Genomic DNA, 16298 nt, shown 5'->3' with positions numbered 1-16298 from the left:
TTAGGTAATCCCCCTCTTTATTATCCTTGATAAATTTCCTCTTTCTGAAAGTTAATATAACTGCTCCCCCCTTTTTGATTAGTGTTAGTTTAGTATATTTCTATCCATCTCTTTACTCTTAATCTGTATGTGTCTATATATTGAAAGTGGGTTTCTTCAAAAAAATAATAAAGGGGTTTCTTGAAAACAATGTATGCTTGGGTCTTGTTTTTTGATTCACCTTGACAGTCTCTGTCTTTTAGTTGGTATATTTAGACCACTGACGTCCAAATTGATTTTTTATATAGTTGGATTAATACCTACCATATTTGTTCCTGTTTTCTATTTTTTTGCCCTTATCCTTTGTTTCTATTTTTGTGTCACAAGTAACCTAAGTCTGCTTCAAGTAATATTCTACAGTTTCTCAGATAGTATGGAAACCTTAATAAAATATTCCCAGTTCTTCTTTTCCATTCCTTTTAACAGGACTGTCACTAATTCTGCTTATATGTATATAGACATGTGTAATAGGATATGTTATTTAGAGCAGACTTTCTGTTGGATCAATTCAGAGTAAGAAAAATAAAAGCTTTTATTCTACCTTCACTTATTCATTCTCCAGTGTTCTTTCTTTCTTTGTGTAGATCTGAGTTTAGCCTGTACCGTTTTCCTTTTATCTGAAGAACTTCTTTTAACACTTCTTGCAAGGCCGGTCTGCTAACAACAGGTTCCATCAAGTTTTGTTTTTCTGAGAAAGTATTTCTTCTTCACTTTTGAAGGATAATTTTGAAGGTACAGAATTAAACATTGGTGGAGGTTTTTTTCTCCCAACACTCTAAATATTTCTCTTCACTCTTCTTACTACTTGGTTTCTGAGAAAAGAAGAAATTGGATATGATTTTTATCTTTGCTCATCTGTAGGTAAGAGTTTTTTTCTTCTGGCTTCTGTCAAGATTTTTTCTTTATTTTTGGTATTCTGAAGTTTTAATATGACATTCCTAAGCATAGTTTTGTTGTTTGTTGTTTATTTTTTGCATTTGGTGTTCTCTGTGCTTCCCAAATCATGGTTTTTGTGTCTGATATCAGTTTGAGGGAAGTTTGCAGTCATTATTGCTTCAAATATTGCTCTGTTCCCCTCTCCCTTTCTCCTCTTTCTAGTATTTCCATTACACGTATGTTATACTTTTGTGGTTGTGCCACCATTCTTGGGTATTCTGTTAATTGTTTTTCAGTCTTTTTTTTCTCTTTGTTTTTCAGCCCTGAAAATTTCAGTGTCAGGTTCTTAAGCTCAGTGATCCTTCCCTCAGCCATGTACAGTCTGCTAATGTGCTCGTCAAAGGCATTCACTTGTTAGTGGTTTTTTTTTTTTCCTCTAGCATTTCTTTCTGCCTCTCTGTTAGACTTTCCAATTCTTCACTTTGTTACCATTTGATCTTGTATGTTGTCTAATTTTCTGATAAAGCCTATAACATATTGATCATAGTTTTTAAAAAAAATCCTGGTCTGATAATTCCAGCATTCTTACCATATCTAACTCTGATTCGGGTGTTTGTTCCATCTCCTCAAACTGTATCTCTTGCCTCTTGGCATGTCTTATAATTTTTTGTTGTAAGGTGGACATGATGTGCTGGGTAGAAGGATCTTTACTCATCTAGTGGTGAGATGTAGGGCAAGAGAAATGTTCACTAGTCCTATAATTAGGTCAGTCTTTTGGTGGCGCTAGACCCTGAACTTCATTGGCGCTTCTGAGTTTTTTAAGGTGTATGAATAGCTAGCTAAGGTGGCACGGGATGGCTACAGGGACTTCTTTTAGGGTGTGCAGATCCAATTCCATTATGGGGGGTTCCCTCACACACATTACCAAGCAGTTCTCTGGCATCTTCAGGGTGTCTGAGAATTTAAATCAATTCTGACGCTATCTTCCTAGAGATAGCATTGGTATCCACAGGTTAGGGGTTCGGGCCTGCAAGACTGTCCCTACCCCTCACTTCACATGCCAGTCACAAGCTCTAGGCTGTTACCTGTGCTTCTGACCAACCAGCTACAGATTGGAGGTTCTAAAGAGCTCCTCCTTAGGTTTAATTAATTTGCTACAGCAGCTCACAGAACTCAGGGTAGCACTTAGGTTTCCCACTTTATTAAAGGGTATGACGAAGGATGTGAATCAACTGTGAGATGAAGAGACACGTAGAGCGAGGTCCCAAACCAAGCAGCATCTGGCTTCGTGGAGCTTGGAGCCTGGCTCAGTGGCACATGGAAGCCCATTCCCCACGCAGAAGACTGGAGAGACCTGGACTTAAGAATTCCCTTTCTCTGAGAGGAATCCTTTTGCACTGCTGGAGGGAATGCAAGCTGGCGCAGCCACAGCCACTCTGGAAAACAGTATGGAGGGTCCTCAAAAAATTGAAAAGAGAACTACCCTATGACCCAGCAACTGCACTACTAGGTATTTATCCAAGGGATACAGGTATGCTGTTTCGAAGGGGCACATGCACCCCCACGTTTATAGCAGTGCTGTCGACAATAGCCAAAGTATGGAAAGAGCCCACATGTCCATCGATGGATGAATGGATAAAGAAGGTGTGGACGGGGCGCCTGGGTGGCTCAGTTGGTTAAGCGGCCGACTTCGGCTCAGGTCATGATCTCACAGCTTGTGAGTTCGAGCCCCGCGTCGGGCTCTGTGCTTACAGCTCAGAGTCTGGAGCCTTCTTCAGATTCTGTGTCTTCCTCTCTCTCTGCCCCTCCCCTGCTCATGCTCTGTCTCTCATAAATGAATAAATGTTAAAAAAAAAAAGAAAATGTGGTATGTACACACACACACACACACACACACACACACACACAATGGAGTATTACTTGGCAATCAAAAAGAATGAAATCTTGCCATTTTCAACCACGTGGATAGAACTAGAGGGTATTATGCTAAGCGAAATTAGTTAGAGAAAGACAAATATAATATGACTTCACTTACATGAGGACTGGAAGAGACAAAACAGATGAACATAAGGGAAGGGAAGTGAAAATAATATAAAAATAGGGAGGGGGACAAAACATAAGAGATTCTTAAATATGGAGAACAAACAGAGGGTTATTGGAAAGGGGGGGGATGGGCTAAACGAGTAAGGAGCATTAAGGAATCTACTCCTGAAATCATTATTGCACTATATGCTAACTAACTTGGATGTAAATTTTAAAAATGAAATAAAATAAGAATTCCCCTTCTCCCAGTTTGGTTAGGCTCTGATAAACCCTTAGCAGGTCGGACTCTAGGTAAATAGGTTCTTCTAAGGGCAGGCTTTGTTAAGAAGAGAATGCTCTGGCATATTTCAAATGGTTTCTTTTCCCTTCCCTGTGTTGGGAACATGAGAGGATTTTTCTCATTTTCACTGTAAACACTTTGTAGGGCTTTTGCAGGCAAAACTCATAAAAGCAGGACTCCCTCCCCCCGTCCCTGCCGTATCATTCCCCTGGACTCTTTACCCCTCAGACTTGTCCACACTGAGCCTCTCACCGTTTGTCAGTTACCGTTCAGATTTTTGAAACTGGCTTTGGTTCCTGTGCAGGTGTCTGCTCTGGGAGGTTCTGATTCTGTGTTTCTGCCTGTCTCCAATTTTTGGCACCCTGGTTTGCTCTGTGACCTGAGTTCTGTGATAGATCTCAGAAGTTTTATTAATTTTTCAGTTTATAGCTTTTACCTGTTGTAAGTTCCTTACATGTTGGACCAGAAACCAGCAGTCAACATGTTACAGATTTTTTAAAAGTTCTTATTTGGAGAACATACCCTGCATTTTCAGTCCTTCTTAATTTCTGGAGACTTCTGTTAGGAACCAATATACATCCTGATCACTATTCCACGTGTACATGAAAAGAAGTATTTTCCTTTGTTTTTGGACCTAGTGTTCTATAAGTGAGAATTAATTCAAGTGACCTGTTGCTACAGGTCTTATATATCTACATCATTATGTTTCCATCTCCTCGTACTGTTAACAATTGAGAAAGAAGTGTCTTATCCAACTGTAACTGTGTATTTGCCTGTTCTTTTCAGGGTTCTACTCCTATATTTTGGGTGCTAGGTTTTCTTGTATTTTAAATTTGGGGACATTTTTCTCAGATTCCATAAATTGCTTCCATGTAGTTTGACACCCACAAGACTCACTTTTAACTTTCATTGCTGTTGTTTTAATTGGGTCTGGGACACACTTCAGGATGCTTTTTACCCCACTGTTAGGACAACACACACTTCCAAGAGCAGAGTAGGTAGTCTCCTGTGTAATGGGATATCCTCTCCTATTTATAGACTTCCCATCCCCCCCGTGTACTTCAAACGTTGTTCAATCTGTTTTCATGTGGTTCTTTTCATAGCTGCACGTCGTTTCCCTGCACGTACCGTCTTTAGCCAAAGACTCAAGACGCAGAAACTCATGGTCTCTTTCAGTCAGCTCTGTCTCCAGGATCTTACACCACAAATGGGAGTTGCGTTGGCCTCTGAATTTCTGGTTCTGTCTCCTCAACTTCCTGAGACCTCTGCGTTCTGTTTTGGTACCATATTCTGATCTGAAACTCCGTTATTTCTTCTTTTTCTGGGATCCTTACCCTGCAGTGCCTGTTACCTGGTACTGCGCCATCATGGGAGAAGGGGAACCTCATGCCGTAGATCCCTGCTAAGTTCAGTATTATGTGTGCTCGTGATTTAGCTCAAGGAGATTCATACTTTCTGAACATCAGTGGGGGGGGGGGGGGGCACAAATGTTTTTGTTGTCCACTCTGCAGGGAAAGCTTCAAATGAGCACCTTTGTTGTGCCATCCCTGAAAATGTGTCTTCTTTCACATTCAGAATCCGAGAAGCCCATGCAGCAGGCCCAAGGCTTAAATTATTTCCCATTGACAGGGTATCGCTATACAAAACCAGGAGTGATCTTAAGGCTGGAGCAAGCAGAAGATCTATGCTCATTAGAGAAAGAATTTCTAACCAGAAGATCTTCAGGTGAGTTATTAAGTACGAGTAGAAATTTTCAGGGTAAATTAGAGTGGTCAGTGAGAGATGTCTACTATGAAATAATTTCAGCACTTTCTTACAGAGCCCCTATATATGTGGGTGTTTAGGAAGAGTGTATCGTATTCAGTAGCATATGGGAGGAGAAGGTCTAAGACAAGGGGTGGATGCAGTCGTGATCATTTTCCCATCTTTAAAAACTGGGGGCCTGAGTATAGATCATTTAAAATTGGGGCACCTGGGTGGCTCGGTCAGTTAAGCAGCCAAGTTTGGCGCAGTTCATGATCTCATAGCTCGTGAGTTCGAGCCCCGCATCAGGCTCTGTGCTGACAGATCAGAGCCTGGAGCCTGCTTCCGATTCTGTGTCTCCCTCTCTCTCTGCCCCTCCCCTGCTCATGCTCTGTCTCTCCTCTCAAAAATAAATAAACATTTTAAAAAAATTTTTAATTAACACATCAAGTAATAGAGTTATATGGAACAGTAAAAAAAAGGGATAAAAACTAAGAAATATTAGAAAAGCATATAAAACTGGAGGTTAATGAATGGGAAGAGAGAAGAAATGGATTATGTGTTAGGGAATTACTAGATCGTGTCTTAAGAGGTAGATAATTAAGGAATTACATAAGATTATAAAGATAACCGTGAGGGGCCAATACACCCTTCTTGCCTGTTAGAAGAAAAATTCACTTAACAAAATAAACATGCCTATTACTAAATACATTTTTATAAAGCTTTGTTAAGCACTCAGTACAACATGAAATAATAGAAAACTAGCTGCCATAGCAACTCATGAAAATGGGTTAAAGCCAACGACTGTGAGAATATATTATCAGATATTATCAGAGATAGACCTGAAGGATAATTTGGAAAGTTTGATACTGAAAAATAGTTAATCACTGTGCCAAAACAAAGTATATGCTGGGATCATTTATCTGAATTTTAATCAAGATTGAATTCAGGTTAAAAACCATGAAATGAGAAAGAAGGTACTTTTATCATATTAAAGAAGACAGTAAAGACGGGCATATGAAAGTTTTAATATCTGTGTTCTAAATAAATTATCAAGGTTCACTAAAAAAAAATACTGCAGGAGATATAAAGTGATACTGAAGCACATTAGATACTGTAACCACTGTGTATCCTCTGATTTCATAACAGATCCACTGGAAAACACCTGAGGCTACGGAACACAGAAATAACACATTTTATGAAAAGAAAGTAAGATACAATTGTAAATGTGTTTCACACTCTGAAAACAAAGAGTAAACCCTTTCACTGTCAGTGGAAGAATCACAAAATATGAAAGAACTCAGGTGAAAAGGAAATATCATTAAATTTCAAAACAATAGAAAAATCAGAGTTCAACAAACCTAGAAACTATAAACAATGCAAGGACATTGAAACCTGTCTCTGGAAGTTAAAATTGTAGTATGTCCAGAAAACTGTAATAATAAAAAGTATGATATCAGAACCTCTGGGCTTACAGGGAAATTTGTATTTTTAACTACTTACTTTAAAAAACAAAGTTTAAAAAAGACTAAGCAAAGTGGAAGAAATAATTTAGTGAAGATTAAAGTAGAAATCAGTGAGTTGGAAAACTACAGGCGTGTAAATAATAACTAGCCAGATGGTGGTTCTCAAAGAGACAGTCATTTCTAAGAAATAACTATGCACACGTCTCTAGTAATAGAGTAGGTGAACATTTGGAAATATACATAGGATAGGTAGATGGAAACTTAGAAAAACTGGGAGAGATGTTGAATAGTCTTTAATTGGAGAGATATTAAAGCTCTTAATACTCTTAATATATGTAAAGATGCATTGTAATACCAGGTGAACTCATTTGGTTTTGGTTTTTGTGAAACTTGGTAAGCTGGTTCTAAAATTTTGTGGAAATTAAATGTGTACATACATACATAAGTAAAAATAAAATTTATATGGAAATAACAAAGGCCCAATAATAATTTAAAACATCTTTGAGAAACAATGTTGTGGGACTTTTCTCTAGCTGCTACTGAGCGAAACTCCTGTCAATATGATTGATTACACTCCTGTAACTATAATTAAACAAATCATTGAAGTAGCCCAGGAATAAACACGTTTTAAACAATTGATTTCTTGTACCTGTACTTTACACATATAGCAAAAATCAACTTGGGGTGGAATTATATTAGGTGAAATAAAATATTTTAGAAAATAGTATAGAAAATCTTTATCGCTGTGGGTGGGGAAAGACTTAAGACCAAAAAACACTTAACCATGTAGGAAAAATGTGATAAATTTGACTATGTTAAAAGTCACAATATCTAGATGTTAAAAGATTATGTAAAAACTATGAGAAGACAAGCCACAGAATAGCAGAATCTATTTGTGATGCACGCAACTAAGATAAACCTAGTATCTACAATCTATAAAGCGCTTCTACAAGTCTGAGGAAAAAGACAGGTAGCTTAATAAAAAAAATGCGCAAAAGACTTAATCAGAATCTTCCCCAGAAAGGAAATCCACACTTAGTAAATATGGGGGGAATTATTTAATCTGATTAGTTTTGAGAAAAATATGGAAACAGTATCATGTTGCCAGCATACATTGAAGAAATTGGCAGATTCTGTGTCTCCCTCTCTCTCGGCCCCTCCCCTGCTCATGCTCTGTCTCTCTCTGTCTCAAAAATAAATAAAAACATTAAAAAAAAATTTTTTTAAAGGGGCGCCTGGGTGGCTCAGTTATTAAGCACCTGACTTCAGCTCAGGTCATGATCTCACAGTCTGTGAGTTCGAGCCCTGTGTTGGGCCCTGTGCTGACAGCTCAGAGCCTGGAGCCTGCTTCAGATTCTGTGTCTCCTCCTCTCTCTGCCCTTCCCCCACTCATGCTCTTTTTCTCTCTCAAATATAAATAAACATTAAAAAAGTTTTTTTTTTTATTTGGCTATAATTATGTCACATTAGCTACCTTAAGATTTTCCAAGCCGTTAAAAAAAAAATAAAAATAAAAAAGATTTTCCAAGCCTTTAGGCAGAAGTGGGCAATGGAGAGCTTGAGTATGGAAACAGATATTTGATTAACTCCTCATCAGTATCTACCCCGTATGTGGCATGTAAGGTCTTCTGCCAAATATTTCTGGCATTATTTCTTGGTTCCCTCTGCCCTTTGTGTCTCCATAATTTTACCACAGTAACTCTGTGTTAAAAGAAATACCAAAAGTTCTGTTTATAAAGTAGTTAGCTCTAAACCCTAGTAGCATTTTCAAAAAATAATACACATAAATGGAAAGAAAAATAGTATTTTATTTTTACTCTTCAACACTGTTTTTGGGGTGCCTGGGTGGTTCATTCAGTTAAGAGTCCAACTTTGGCTCAGGTCATGATCTCATAGTTCGTGGTTTTAAGCCCCGCGTCGGGCTCTGTGCTGACAGCTCAGAGCCTGGAGCCTGCTTCAGATTCTGTATCTCCCTCTCTCTCTGCCCCTCTTTTGTTCATGCTCTGTCTCTGTCTCAAAAATAAATAAAAACATTAAAAAAACTTTTTTTTAGATAAAAAGAAATTGGCAGAAAATAAGAACACTGACAGTATGAAGTCGGAGGCGGGGGGCAGTAGAGACCTGCATCCACTGGTCATGCAAGTGTGAACTGGTGAATTGCTTTTGCAAATGGAGTAACAAGCCAAATGCCATCAACAGATGAGCACAGAAATAAATCACATTTATTTTATGGAGTGTTATACATCACAGATAACGTACTAATATAACTATAGCAAAACCATAGGTGAATCTTGCACACAATATTGAACAAAAGAATAAGACGAAAATGATGATAGCAAGCTATATGATTCAGTTTTTATAAAGCAGCTGGTAAAATTAAATTGTATGTCTTTAGGGTTGTATGCACAGTTTGTAAAACTCTAAAGAAAAATCAGGAAGGTATTGCTGTGAATTTTGTGAGTCATGTGACGTGGAAGCATGAAGAAAGTTGTGCTCTGGAAAGAATACATTGGTTTTCCCCGATGTGGTCAGGCTCTCTGTTCCTCGGTGTGGATGGTGACTCCACTCCCTGTCATTTTGTTAAACTGCCCAGAAGAATTTCATGGTTTCAGAGAGCTTGACAGTTACAAGATAAACAATGGTAGATAATACTCACTACAAATATTCATCACAGAAGGTTTGCTTCAATAAATAAAGAATCCAGGTCTTAAGTGTCTCTTCAGTATGGCTGCCCATGACTGCTGAACTCAGGCAGTCTATCTCTGCACCCCCCCTTTCCCCTTCAAAGCCTTCATTACCTAACACGCCATATATCAAATATGCATTACATTTTGTTTACTGTCTACCTTTTTCTTCTGGAACATATGCTTTCTGAGAAGCAGTATTTTTTTTATTGTCGTGCTCACTGGCTCATCCCCTGGTATGTAATTTGACATTCAAATAGGCTTATATTATTGAACTTCCAAGAATTGCGAATATAAAGTCAATTCATTAGAAAGAAAGGACAAAGAGGGCGTAAAAATGACTAATAAACATGAAAAATATGTAACATTAATGGCAATCTCAGGAATGTGAATTCAGACCACAGTACCATGATTTTGGACTCATCCCACTAGTGCCACGAATAATTAAGAGATGAGGCAAGAGAAACGTCCACAAGGCAGGCAGTGGTGTAAATTGGCACAATTACTGGGAAAAGTTTGAATGTATAAGTGCAAATCTAGAAATAACTTCCATATTTAGGAGTCCACTGAAAGATATATTCAAACAATGGGCCATTATATAGCTGTAGTGTGTAATGGGGTTGGAGCTAAGAAACCTGGCATGAAGAAGCACATCCCAAAACTCTACACATAGAAATTATTCATAATATTTTGATATACTGAAAACTAACTATAAATACATACTGTGTGTGTGTGTGTGTGTGTGTGTGTGTGTTGTATTCTACCAAAAAAAAATTTTCTCTTACTTTTCCCTATTCTGGAATGTAATATATTTCATAATTACATTTGATTGACACTGAAGCTGTTTAGGGGAAAGGTACTTCGAATTGAATGCACATGCCCTAGCCACATTCCTGTGACTTGTGAATCATCAGGTATACATTGGTATTACGTCTGAGCCGATGGGTCACAGAGAGGTCTAGGGAGCTCCAGGCACACGGTATTTCAAGGACCCTCTCTGTATCACAGAGGAGTGCAAGGAAAATCAGAGAATCAAGGTTTTGTTTTGGATAAAGCACAGCATAGCTGCACAAAATGGATTTCATAGCATCTAAAATACCATCCGTTAAAAGATAAAATATTATTTTAGATATGCCTAAGAGAGGAAATGGACAGGTGTCATCAATTTTAAGCTGCATTGTGATTGCAGTGATGATAATTTACTTTAAAAAATTGTGTCTCAATATATGTAACTGCTCTTCACGTATCTGTTGTTCAAGTGAGTGGCGTAGACTTAATTGCTTTCAGATTTAAAGTAAATGGTGTTTAAATTCATGGAGCGATATAAGAAGGGTTGTTTGTTTTTTGTTTTTTGTTTTTTAACTTGAGAAGAGTCTTTTCCTGAAGGATATGTAGAGTTTGAGCTAAAAAAGGAATGCATGGTAACTTAGAGAAATAATGTGGGGCAAGATTTTTGCTGGAATGAATTCATGTAAGGGGGATCAAACAGCCTAGCCAGACGACCTGCAGAAAATACCGTGGACTTCCATAATACTGGCTTGAACAGCTAATGTTCCTGAATTGGTGCAAAACTTTGTTTTCCAGAACGTCTCCTGACTCTTGTCTGATGGAACCTGAGGCAGTGGTTTTAGGACCATCTTAAATTTCAGTACAGGCCTGAAACTGTTGCTGGAATTGTTGTGGGTAGCAACTGAGTAATAGCAGTCAAGCATACCAGGGATAAAAGTAAAGTCTTTTATGATAAATGAACATAAAGGATGTCTAAAGTCTAAAAACAAGGTGAAACATAATCCTTAAGGTTCTAGAAACCAGTAGAAATCATGTATGTTGAAACATTGATGGAATGCTGACTGACGGATTACTCTTGGATGGGTTTGTTTCAAGAGAGTAAGCACATTGAAAGAAAACTTACAATCTGATGATCAGGAGAGTATTGTTATAGAACAACCTTAACATCATGTACCAAGGCACCAGAGCCAACGTAGGGCAGGAAATTCACCCCAGGCTGAGAGATGGCTTTTCTTCTCAGTAGTTGTATACTTCTCCTTCCTTGTGTATTTGTCTTCCTGTGAAAAACAGCCAGGAGAGTTTGAGTTTGGAGTAGAGACCTGTTTTTTCTATTATTATTATTGGAAGGAAATTATGCTATTATTTGTGTATTTTGGTGTTAATGTATAAACTCAGGGAAAAAAGAAAAGAAAGCTCCAAATAGAAGCATGGAGACTAACGAGTTTCCTGTCCCATAATCTGTATTTTGCAGTAGAATACAGGATCCGTGATCCTAACCCTGTCTCTTATGTATACCTTGAAAGCCTTACCCACTAATACTCCTCGTCCACACTTACTGTCCATAATCTTTGCTGAATTGATCTCATTCTTCGGTTTGTCGAGTTCCCAAACTCAACTATTCTCGTGTGTTCATTGTTCCTTTCCTGTACTTCTCTTCCATGTAGTTTTGAAAATCACATTTTTTAAATGTCATATGTACATATATATTCATTGCCAGTTTGTTTTCCTTTTTTTCCCCACTCCAGCCAATTTATTTTCAAATGAAAGCAGTATAGGAAATATATACTTCAAATTACTTAATCTTGTGTGACCGGACTAGAACCAAAGAGTCAAATATATAACAGACTCTGTGTATATGGGCTCCCTCCCTGTAAGAAATGTGTCTTAAGATTCATAAGATTCATATTTTTAATTTTCTCATTTTTAGAAGACTGCCAAGATGATAACCTCTTAGAGAAGAGCCAACAAATCCAAGACAGACATTTGTGGCAAGTTTTATTTATTCATTTTCAGAGAACTGACACAGGAGGGAAAAGTTTCGACCAGGGGTCACACACAAGAAGAACAAACCAGAGAAATTAGGCGGAGGTGACCCCCTTTGAATGTGGACGAAACTTCAGCCATAATTCAGCTTACACACCAGAGAAATTCTGTGATTATAATAAACATAGGGGAGCCCTCTGCCCCCAGTCAGCCTTCAGGGTACGTCAGAGGACTCGCATAAGGTTGAAACCCTAGGAGTGTTGCGGATGTGGGAAATGCTTCTGTAAGAAATCGTACCTCCTCATGCACCAGAGAATTCACACAGGGGAGAAACCTTACAGGTGTAATGAATGTGGGAAAGATTTCAGCCACAAGTCAAGCCTATGGAAACAGCAGAGAACTCACACAGGGGTGAGACCGTACGAATGTATGGAATGTGGGAAAACTTTCAGCTGGAAGTCAGACCTGAGAGTCCATCAGAGAACTCACACAGGGGAGAAACCCTATGAGTGCAGTGAATGTGGAAAACCTTTGGTGCAGAAGTCAACTCTCAAAACCCATCAGACAATTCACAAAGGGGAGAAGCCTTATGAATGTAATGAATGTCAGAAAACCTTCACCCAGAATTCACCCCTCAGAACACATCAGACAACTCACACAGGGAAGAAGCCCTATGCATGTAAGGAGTATGGGAAGGCCTTCAACCAGAAGTCAAGCCTAGGAATGCATCAGAGAACTCGCACAGGGGAGAAGCCGTACAAATGTAATACATGCGGGAAGGCGTGCAGTCAGAAGTCAGGCCTAAGAAAACACCGGACAACTCACACAGGGGAGAAGCCGAATGAATGTGATGAGTATGGGGAAGCGTTTAGCGAGAAATCTGGCTTACAATTACACCGGAGAACTCACACGGGGGAAAGACTATATAAGTGTAATGAGTGTGACAGAGCCTTCACCTACAAATCAATCCTCAGAGGACATCAGGAGGGTCATAAAAGGGAGAAACTCTCTAAATATGATGAAGGTGAGAAAGCTTTCAGCGAGATATCTGGCTTACGATTGTTGCAGAGAACTCACCCAGGGGAGGAACCCTATGACTGTAGAGAGCATGGCTGAGCCTTCACCTCTAGATCAGTCCTCACAGGACATCAGGAAGCTCCTACAGGGGAGGAATGTATTAATGTGATGAATGTGGGGAAGCTTTCAGCCATAAATTGGACTTCAGAAAACATCAGGGGACTCTCACGGTAAGAGGAACACTGAATGGAATGAATGTGGTAGAACTTACCTCAGGGATCACACACACAGGAAAGCCTTACAACCCTACTGAGTGAAGGAAAATCTTGATTGCAGATCAGACACTCAAAACTATAGCTGTTCTGTGTTGCAGACTTCAGACAGCTCTCCTGTAAGTTCTCCAGGACCTGTCATTTGCTGAGTATTTGCCTGGGTTGGCCTACTTCTCACACCTGTGTGTGTCTGGCTCCACGAAACCTCTGACGTAGTGTAGAGCTGATACAAGAATGCTTTTTGACTTACCAAACAATTGAGCTCTTCCAGAGAGCGCTGTCAGCCTTCCCTGGGTCCCGTAACCCCAGTAGAGAACCAGGAGTTAAGTGGGTCCGTGTAAACCTGTAGACCTGGGTGCTGTCCCGACTCAGCTACTTACTAGACCAGCAACCTCCTCGCCCTGAGTCTCCACTCCCTTCTTTGTGAACTGTCGCCCATGTTTGTTGCAAGGGTTAAAGGGCACAGGGTGGAAACAAAGCAGTGTCGATTCCCTTCTGTCTTACATAATTCATGCCTCCTAAGAGATGATACGGGTAAAGTTAGGGGAAAAACAGGCAGGAATATGGAGATGACCGGAACTTGAAGAGAAAGTGAGAGTTCTGAAGGAAGGGTGGGAGTTGGAGCTGGAGGTGTCCCTACAGTGCTCGGTGGGGCTCATGGCTCCACTCCTTGGGCCCTTCCCGTCCAGGACACCCCGGATCTCATACCCTCGTGACTCAACTCTCCCTGGACAACCACAGTGGTGGCAGACTGTCCTCAGAGACCTGCTTCTCTGGTTTTCACAGATGCAAGCTCAGGGCCACAGCAACCATCTTGAGATTTTTGTGGGCTGGAAATAGGTAAAAATGGGAGTTCTGTTGCCAGAACTAAGGAGTTGGGTAAAGTCCAGGATTCTCGACTAAGCCTTACCAGAAGTTTCTTTATAATCTTTAAAATACGTGGAGCCCAACTACATTAATCTATTTTTATTTAAAGCAGCTTGTAATTTGATTTATAAACATTTCTCTCTAAAAGAAAAATGTGTATTAGTAATAATAAATGAAACCAATTTATAACTTGCCATGTATAGAAACTAATTGAAAAAATATTTACAGAAACAGAACAGCAGTTTAAAAAATTATAAGTAGATGATGTAATCAATTTCAAAACTCATCTCTGACATTAGAAAAATGACTTGAGGAAACCTGTTAGGTATAGGAAAGACTGTCAGCGCTTGGGGTCTTCCAGTGACTAAAATATCTTACCGGTCTTGAAGTTCAAAAGATTGAGATGGCCTTTGCTACTTTCCATAAGGTGGAAGGAGGGACGCAGCTCAAACCAGTTGTGGGGTGGAGGCACAGAAAATGAAAATGTACAACTTCTAGATTATGGGGATGATCACAGGCAGGAAGCTGCAGATAAGCATTTACAGAGCAAAGCAAATGATTTCCCCCTGGTAGGAGTGGAGTTTGGGAAGCCCCGTTTGTTTGGAAAGTGGCCTCTGCACCGTCTCAAAAAGCTCCCAACCTGAGGAAAACAGGCTCATGGTTAGTTTTAGGGGCCCAGATATGGCACACTGGCCCCGGGTGCCCCCGACTTGTTACGGACAAACCAAGTTCTGAGGAAGAAGCAAGGTAGAATTCCTTCGTACAGTCTCCTCCTTTCCATGCCCGTTCACCAGACTTGTAGTTGAGACTCTTGCTTCTGAAACACAAAAATGTTGTATGTGTAGAGACCATATGACAAATATGCAGGTTGTGGAGCACAATAGAATGTGACCTGTGAACCCACTACCTCGCCGAAGGATAACGGTATTGGCCATGAAAGAGTGAGAGTGTATCCACTGGGATACTCTTGCCCTATCTATCTCCTCCCTCCCAGAGACAGCAGCTATTCAAAATTGTGTGTGTGTTTGTGTGTGTGTGTGTGTGTGTGTGTGCACAAGTGTGTATCAGTGATTTGCCTTTTAAAAATAATAATTATAAATCTATAAACAATAATTGTATGGTTCTTACTTTGAAATTAGAATGGTCATGTGTCCTGCTTTTGTGACATGGCTTTTTTTGAGTCAATGTGATGTACCTAACATTCATACATACTGTTGGATGGTTGTACTTCATTCAGTTTCATTTATGTATAGCTTGATATTAAAATGTATTCATTCATGGTTTTGGCCAGGTATTTTGAAGTAAAGAAATAGAGGAAATGTGTTTCTAAATTCTAACTTCTTGAAGGAAGAGAAAAAAAAGAAAATGGAGAGGTTGGGTTGCAGGCTTATGCCAGGATGTTGATATGAAATTCTCCAACTCAGTTTACCTGGGCTGCAGGATCTCAGCTGGAAGCATCCCATATTCCAAAAGGCGGTGTCTAGTTACCAAGCAAGACTTGTCAAGAAGCGTCTGGAAGCTACTCTGTGACTGATGAGTTCAAGAAAACATGATTGGGTAATTACGAAGTGTTTTATTATTGATGCTTGTTGGTAACTTTTATTTTTTTTATTAAGATAAAGTATACATAATATAAAATTTACCATTTTAATTATTTTTCAAAGTGCCTTTTCAGTGGCATTAAATATACTCACAGTACTGTGCAACCATTTACCACCATTCATCTCCAGAACTTTCTTCATCTTCCCAAACTGAAACTCCATAGCCATTAAATGCTAACTCCTCAATCTACCCCACTGCCATACCCTGGCAAACACTATTCTGCTTTCTGTCTCTACCAATTTGACTACAGTAGGCACATTATATAAATGGAATTATGTAATGTTTGTCCCCTTGTGACTGACTTATTTCACTTAGCAAAATGTCTTCGGGTTTTATCGGCGCTACAGCACGTGTGAGAATCTCCTTCGTTTTTTAAGCCTGAATGATACTCCATCGTATGTATATACCAGATCTTGTCTACATCTGTCAGCGGGCACTTGAATTGCATCCACCTTTTGGATATTGTGGATATTGGATATTGGTGCTGTTAACATGGGTGTACAGATATTTCTTCAGGATCCTGCTTTCAACTCTTCTGAGTATATACCCAGAGGTAGAACTTCTGCATCATATGGTAATTCAACTTTTAGTTTATTGAGGAACTATTATACCATTTTCTGTAGCAGCTGCACCATTT

General features: G+C 39.3%; 1 protein-coding gene across 3 annotated transcripts in view; it reads left to right on the top strand.

Moving 5' to 3' along the window:
- Positions 1-15710, top strand: part of LOC121013718 (zinc finger protein 782-like) — a 40691-nt gene extending 24981 nt beyond the window's left edge. For 2 of the 3 annotated variants that reach the window (XM_040449506.1, XM_040449508.1), the window contains exon 3: positions 11848-15710. In XM_040449506.1, coding sequence (XP_040305440.1) covers positions 12207-13019 — 813 coding nt within the window. In that variant the 5' untranslated portion in view covers positions 11848-12206 and the 3' untranslated portion in view covers positions 13020-15710. Of the gene's footprint in view, positions 1-4341; positions 4964-11847 lie in introns of all 3 variants that reach the window. The other variant, XM_040449507.1, reaches the window with a different exon arrangement.
- Positions 15711-16298: the final 588 nt, after the last annotated feature.

This window comes from Herpailurus yagouaroundi, unplaced genomic scaffold (genome assembly GCF_014898765.1).
Source record: "Herpailurus yagouaroundi ecotype Mexico unplaced genomic scaffold, PumYag 199, whole genome shotgun sequence".
Lineage (NCBI taxonomy): Eukaryota > Metazoa > Chordata > Mammalia > Carnivora > Felidae > Herpailurus > Herpailurus yagouaroundi.
Note: the sequence above shows the minus strand (reverse complement) of the source record. Positions and strands in the feature narration are given on the sequence as shown.